This window comes from Mizuhopecten yessoensis, unplaced genomic scaffold (genome assembly GCF_002113885.1).
Source record: "Mizuhopecten yessoensis strain PY_sf001 unplaced genomic scaffold, ASM211388v2 scaffold11097, whole genome shotgun sequence".
Lineage (NCBI taxonomy): Eukaryota > Metazoa > Mollusca > Bivalvia > Pectinida > Pectinidae > Mizuhopecten > Mizuhopecten yessoensis.
The window spans coordinates 1,543,884-1,551,216 of record NW_018408878.1 but is presented as its reverse complement, the minus strand read 5'-3'; the positions used below and the strand labels follow the sequence as shown (position 1 = coordinate 1,551,216).

At 37.3% G+C, this 7,333-nt stretch overlaps 1 protein-coding gene across 5 annotated transcripts in view; it reads left to right on the top strand.

The window, feature by feature from the left end:
• LOC110465672 (golgin IMH1-like) overlaps nucleotides 1–7,333 on the top strand; it is a 31,672-nt gene that overhangs the window by 16,184 nt on the left and 8,155 nt on the right. For all 5 annotated transcript variants that reach the window (XM_021521635.1, XM_021521634.1, XM_021521637.1 and 2 more), the window contains exons 4-5: nucleotides 2,331–2,465; nucleotides 5,681–5,835. In XM_021521635.1, coding sequence (XP_021377310.1) covers nucleotides 2,331–2,465; nucleotides 5,681–5,835 — 290 coding nt within the window. The remainder of the gene's footprint in view (nucleotides 1–2,330; nucleotides 2,466–5,680; nucleotides 5,836–7,333) is intronic.

Below are 7,333 nucleotides of genomic sequence, written 5' to 3'. Positions count from 1 at the left end.
TATGTTTTATGAATAAACACGATGTTTTGGAAATATTTATCAAAAGAAATTTATACTATGTTGCGAATTACAATTTCGAGATAACCTTCTTTTATTTACGAACTTATGTCTTTGATGCTGAAATTGACAACTTTATAAAAATACATTTTCACTGAAATTATGAAATCTGGGTGTCGGAAAGGTGTAAAATTATTCTTCGGAAAAGAAAAAAAACAGTAGTTGAGCTAGATAAGAAATTATACGGGGGCAGGCTCCTATGGAGAATTAACATTACTGGAAACAGGCCCTTTATGAATTTCCTTACCGTATGGTCACCAATTCTGCCCTTGGGAGGGGGGTAAAATTTACCATTGTAATACTTTTAGTCATATTTTACACACATTCTGTGGCATATAATTATACCCCCGCAACGAAGTTAGGAGGGGTATACTGGAATCACCCTGTCCGTCTGTCTGTCGTCCACAGTAACTTGTCCGGAAAACTCCTCCTTAACCAACAGGTGGATTTCATTGAATTTTTGTATGAATGGTCGGTATCTTATGTAGTTGTGCACCGGCATTTTAATTTGGGATTTCCACCCTTTTTGATGGAGGTATGCCCCTTTTATGCGAAATACTTGTTACTGTTGGGAGACTATGGATTGCTTTGCATTGCTTTGCCTTAGTAAGCCTTTAACTTACAGTTCTGGTTTATATAGCAGTGGGGGTATTTAGTTAGCCTTTGGCTAACAGTTCTAGTTAAAACTTGGTTGGAATTATCATCATTTGATCACAGTTTGTTAGTATGAAAATTGACATGACTCGACCCGGCCCACAGTCTAAAGGGTCAAATTGGCTAAAATTTCCACTATCATCTTCTTCAACTAATATTTGCTGGAATTCTGTACTCTTCTATTAAGTGTATCTATTTTAGGGAACAGTTGATCATAAGCTGTATCTATTTGAGGGGAAAAAATGATCATAAACTATCTATTTGAGGGAAACAATTGATCATAAACTGTATCTATTTGAGGGGAACAATCAATCATTAACTGTATCTATTTGAGGGAACAGTTGATTATTAACTGTATCTATTATAGGGAACAGTTGACCATAAACTGTATCTATTTGAGGGAACAATTGATCATTAACTGTATATATTTGAGGGAACAATTGATCATAAACTGTATCTATTTGAGGGGATCAATTGATCATTAACTGTATCTATTTGAGGGGAACAATCAATCATTAACTGTATCTATTTGAGGGGAACAATTGATCATTAACTGTATCTTTTTTAGGGGAACAGTTGATAATTAACTGTATCTATTTGAGGAGAACAATTGATCAGTTACTGTATCTATTTGAGGGAACAATTGATCATTAACTGTATCTATTTGAGGGAACAGTTGATCATAAACTGTATCTATTTGAAGGGAACAATTGATCATTAACTGTATCTATTTAAAGGGAACAATTGATCATTAACTGTATCTATTTGAGGGAACAATTGATCATAAACTGTATCTATTTTAAGGGAACAATTGATCATTAACTGTATATATTTGAGGGGAACAATTGATCATAAACTGTATCTATTTGAGGGGATCAATTGATCATTAACTGTATCTTTTTGAGGGGAATAATCAATCATTAACTTATCTATTTGAGGGGAACAATTGATCATTAACTGTATCTATTTGAGGGGAACAATTGATCATTAACTTATCTATTTGAGGGGAACAATCAATCATTAACTGTATCTATTTGAGGGGAACAATTGATCATTAACTGTATCTATTTGAGAGGAACAATCGATCATTAACTGTATCTATTATAGGGAACAATCAATCATGAACTGTATCTATTATAGGGAACAGTTGATCATAAACTGTATCTATTTGAGGGGATCAATTGATCAATAACTGTATCTTTTTGAGGGGAATAATCAATCATTAACTTATCTATTTGAGGGGAACCATTGATCATTAACTGTATCTATTTGAGGGAACATTTGATCATAAACTGTATCTATTTGAGGGAACAATTTATCATTAACTGTATCTATTATAGGGAACAATCAATCATTAACTGTATCTATTATAGGGAACAGTTGATCATAAACTGTATCTATTTGAGGGAACAATTTATCATTTACTGTATCTATTTGAGGGAACATTTGATCATAAACTTATCTATTTGAGGGGAACAATTGATCATTAACTGTATCTATTTGAGGGAACAATCAATCATAAACTGTATCTATTTGAGGGGAACAGTTGATCATAAACTGTATCTATTTGAGGGGAACAATTGTTTATTAAAATCTGTTTTTGTTGTTGTTTATTGCAGCACTGAGAGAAAGTGTAACAGAGTTGCGTCAACACTTGGATAACCTTGGAACTTATGCATGGAAAAAACTGCCAGAGAGTCAAAACAGGATAGACAACCTTGAGCTAACCTCATACTCTCAATATTCCTACATTTGTAAGTGAATCCTGCATGATCTTAAGGATGTACACCTCTGAGAAGTCAAAAATTTCCTGTATCAAACTTTTTTTCTTATATGGATTTTTGGAAAAAGGAGTTAATGGCATAGTAGAAAATGCAAAAAAAACTATATGTCTGTGTGTTCGTTTTTGTGTTATGATCGGCCACAGATACAAATTTAACAAAACATGTGATTTTAGGTGATTTTTGGGGTTTTGACCATTTGCAGAACAAATTCATGCAATTTCTTCCAAGTGTGTTATCAGATAGGTATGAATGTTTGTAGAGTTGATGAAAATTTATTTTCTTTTGAATTATGGAAGTAAAATTTCTAAATCTTATTCTTTTAACTCAGGAGCCAATTTTAGTTACCACTACCCCCTATTTTTTAATGAAAAAATACTTTTTTGCAGATTAAACGCTTGATATAAAAAGTTCTGGTCTTAAACTTTTTTTAATATTTAATGAATTAAATGAAAAGGTGTTTCTCTTTCTAAAACATCTACAAAAATGGGGGGTCAGTGTGCTTCTTTTTTTGTCCCATTATCATTTGTGTTATATTTTTTACCTTTTTCGGGGTCAAAAATCAAAATGCTTCAGTTACACTAAATATGTAAAATAAATATCAATAATGTATAATTTTCCTGTTTGTTGCCTATTATTAGCTCACCTGGCACGAAGTGCCAAGTGAGCTTATGCCGTGGCACGTCGTCCGTCCGTGTCCTTCCGTCCGTCCGTCCGTGTCCTTCCGTCTGTCCGTCCGTCCCCGTCCATCCGTCCGTCCTCGTCCGTCAACTTTTCCTTTAAACAACTTCTTCTGAAGAACGGACAGGCGGCCTAGAGTCATGATATTTGGCTGAAAGCTTCGTTGGTAGGAGCCCTACAAAGTTTGAGAACGAAAATGACCTTGACCTGTTTTCAAGGTCACAGGGGTCAAATATGTCAAAAACTTCAAACGACTTCTTCTAAAGAACTAAAAAGTATAGAATCTTCATATTTGGCTGATGGCTTCCTGGGATAGAGCCCAACAAAGTTTGAGAATGAAAATGACCTTGACCTACTTTCAAGGTCACAGGGGTCAAATGTGTCAAACACTTCAAACGACTTCTTCTGAAGAACTGAAAGGTATAGAATCTTTATATTTGGCTGGTGGCTTCCTGGGATAGAGACCAACAAAGTTTGAGAATGAAAATTAGTTTGACCTACTTTCAAGGTCACAGGGGTCAAATATGTCAAAAACTTCAAACGACTTCTTCTGAAGAATTAAAAGGTATAGAATCTTCATATTTGGCTGATGGCTTCCTTGGATGGAGCCCAACAAAGTTTGAGAATGAAAATTACCTTGACCTTCTTTCAAGGTCACAGGGGTCAAATGTGTCAAACACTTCAAACGACTTCTTCTGAAGAACTGAAAGGTATATAATCTTTATATTTGGCTGGTGGCTTCCTGGGATAGAGCCCAACAAAGTTTGAGAATGAAAACTAGTTTGACCTACTTTCAAGGTCACAGGGGTCATATATGTCAAAAGCTTCAAATGACTTCTTCTGAAGAACTGAAAGGTATAGAATCTTTATTTTTGATTGATGGCTTCCTTGGATAGAGCCCGACAAAGTTTGAGAATGAAAATGACCTTGACCTTCTTTCAAGGTCACAGGAGTCAAATGTGTCAGACACTTCAAACGACTTCTTCTGAAGAACTGAAAGGTATATAATCTCTATATTTGGCTTGTAGCTTCCTAGGAAAGAGCCGAACAAAGTTTGAGAATGAAAATGACCTTGACCTTCTTTTAAGGTCACATGAGGCAGATATGTCAAACACTTTAAACGACTTCTTCTGAAGAACTGGTAGTTATAAAATCTTAATATTTGGCAGGTGGCTTCCTGGGAAAGAGCCAAACAAAGTTTGCGAATGAAAATGACCTTGACCTACTTTCAAGGTCACAGCGTTCAAATATGTCAAACAGTTCAAACAGCTTCTTCTGAAGAATTAAAAGGCATAAAATTATAATATTTGGCTGGTGACTTCCCGGGATAGAGCTCACCAAAGTTTGCAAATGAAAATGACCTCAACCTACTTTAGAGGTCACAGAGGTCAACAACATTTTAATGGATTTGTTCTTGAGAACTAAAAGGAATGGATTCATAAGATTTGGCTGGTAGCTTTTTGGAATAGAGCTAACCAATTTGAGAAGGAAAATGACATTGACCTACTTACAAGATCACAGGGAAAAATATGTCAAGCAACTTCTGAAGAAGAATCAAAAAGCATAGAATCTTATAATAATATTTTGCTGGTAGTTTCAACAGATGGAGCCAACAAAGTTTGCGAGGGAAATATTTTTAGTGCAATATAATATTTAATGAGAATATTTTGCTATGACTGCTTAAATATTCAGGTGAGCGATACAGGCCCTCTTGGGCCTCTTGTTTTTATCGTATTGAACATTGTAAAAATGTTCAGCAAAATTGAACCTGCTACAATTGAAAATGGCCACACAATGACAATCTAAGTGATCAATCTAGTGTCAAAAAAGGTGAAATTTTGGCCTTTTTTGAAGCGCAAGAAAAACACATTAAAACACCTTTTCAAAATGGCCGCTGAATTGGTAATTTTTTTGACATATTTTTCAGATGCGTGTTTGCTAATAAACTTGATAATAATTTGTTAAATATTACAAAAACCCATTACACAAGATCAAAACGAGACTTGAACATGATTGAAACCTCAGAAGAGTACATCCTTAAATGCCAATTTAAAGCCCCACATTTCTACCCTGTGTAATCCAAGGTCACATGGTCAAAAGGTCAAGGTCTCATGACTATGTCTTGGGTAAATCAAGGTCACATGATTATAAAGGTCAAGGTCCTTCTTAACAGTCCTGTGCAAGTCAAGGTTACATCATTGTAAAGGTCAAATTTTCACCCTGTCCATTGTAAGTCAAGGTCACATGATTTTAAAAGTCAAGGTCATATTCCCTCTGTCGTATGTTAATTAGTGTTCCCTGGTGACTGTACATTATGGTCAAGGTCGTTAAGGTCAAGGTCAGACTTAATGGCCTTTTTTTCATCTACATGTGTATTTATGACAAAACAGGTATTTTAAACACAGATACTAAACCAGAAATTTATGTAAATAAACAGGTTTAATGAACAACAGTGATTATAGTGTGGTCAACACCTCAAAGTCTAGTACTTTCTGTATGTGTTGTAGATCTGCTGCTTCTGATGACCGTTGGTCTGACCCTTTGGTCATTGTACAGCTATTCTCAGATGCCCGGTATGAAGAATGCTTTGGTCAATCAACAATATGAGTTTACATCCCAGTCAGGTGACCAGGCACCTTCAGTCCATGAGGAGTCGTATAGGGTGAGTATGTATACATACCTACTGTAGGTACTGTAGACACTTTAGTAAGGGGCCCAGACACTGCCTGTCCACCAGGAGTTGTATAGGGTGAGTATGGATACATACCTACTGCAGGTACTGTAGACACTTTAAGTAAGGTGGCCAGACACTGCCTGTCCACCAGGAGTTGTATAGGGTGAGTATGTATACATACCTACTGTAGGTACTGTAGACACTTTAGTAAGGGGCCCAGACACTGCTGTCCACCAGGAGTTGTATAGGGAGAGTGGGGATACATACCTACTGTAGGTACTGTAGATAGTTTAGTAAGGGGCACAGACACTGCCTGTCCACCAGGAGTTGTATAGGGTGAGTGTGGATACATACCTACTGTAGGTACTGTAGACACTTTAGTAAGGGGCACAGACACTGCCTGACCACCAGGAGTTTATAGGGTGAGTATGGATACATACCTATTGTAGGTACTGTAGACACTAAAGTAAGGGGCCCAGACACTGCCTGCCCACCAGGAGTTGTATAGGGTGAGTTTAGATACATACCTGCTGTAGGTACTGCAGATACTTTAGTAAGGGGACCAGACACTGCCTGTCCACCAGGAGTTGTATAGGGTGAGTATGTATACATACCTAATGTAGGTACTGTAGATACTTTAGTAAGGGGCCCAGACACTGCCTGCCCACCAGGAGATGTATAGGGTGAGTTTAGATACATACCTGCTGTAGGTACTGCAGATACTGTAGTAAGGGGCCCAGACACTGCCTGCCCACAAGAAGTTGTATAGGGTGAGTATGGATACATATCTACTGTAGGTACAGTAGACACTTTAGTAAGGGGCCCAGACACTGCCTGTCCACCAGGAGTTGTATAGGGTGAGTTTAGATACATACCTACTGTAGGTACTGTAGACACTAAAGTAAGGGGCCCAGACACTGCCTGTCCACCAGGAGTCGTAAAGGGTGAGTGTGGATACATACCTAATGTAGGTACTGTAGATACTTTAGTAAGGGGCCCAGACACTGCCTGACCACCAGGAGTTGTATAGGGTGAATATGTATACATACCTACTGTAGGTACTGAAGACACTTTAGTAAGGGGCCCAGACACTGCCTGTCCACTAGGAGTCGTATAGGGTGAGTATGGATACATACCTACTGTAGGTACTGTAGACACTTTAGTAAGGGGCCCTCGGATGAGTTCGAAACTGGGAATTATTTGACAGTAACTTACAGAGTTATTGCCCTTTGTCATTATATTATTATTTGTCCCTATGATGTTGATTGACATTACACAAGAATAGATGTAAATTCATGGGGTACACCTTTTTAGGTCACCTGAGACAAAGTCTCAAGTGACCTATTGCGATTGCCTTTTGTCCGTCGTCGTCCGTCCTCCGTCGTGCGTCCGTAAACAATTTACATTTTCGACTTCTTCTCCAAAACCCCTGAACCAATTTCAATGAAATTTTGCAGGGACCTTCCATGGACAAAGGTCAACAAAA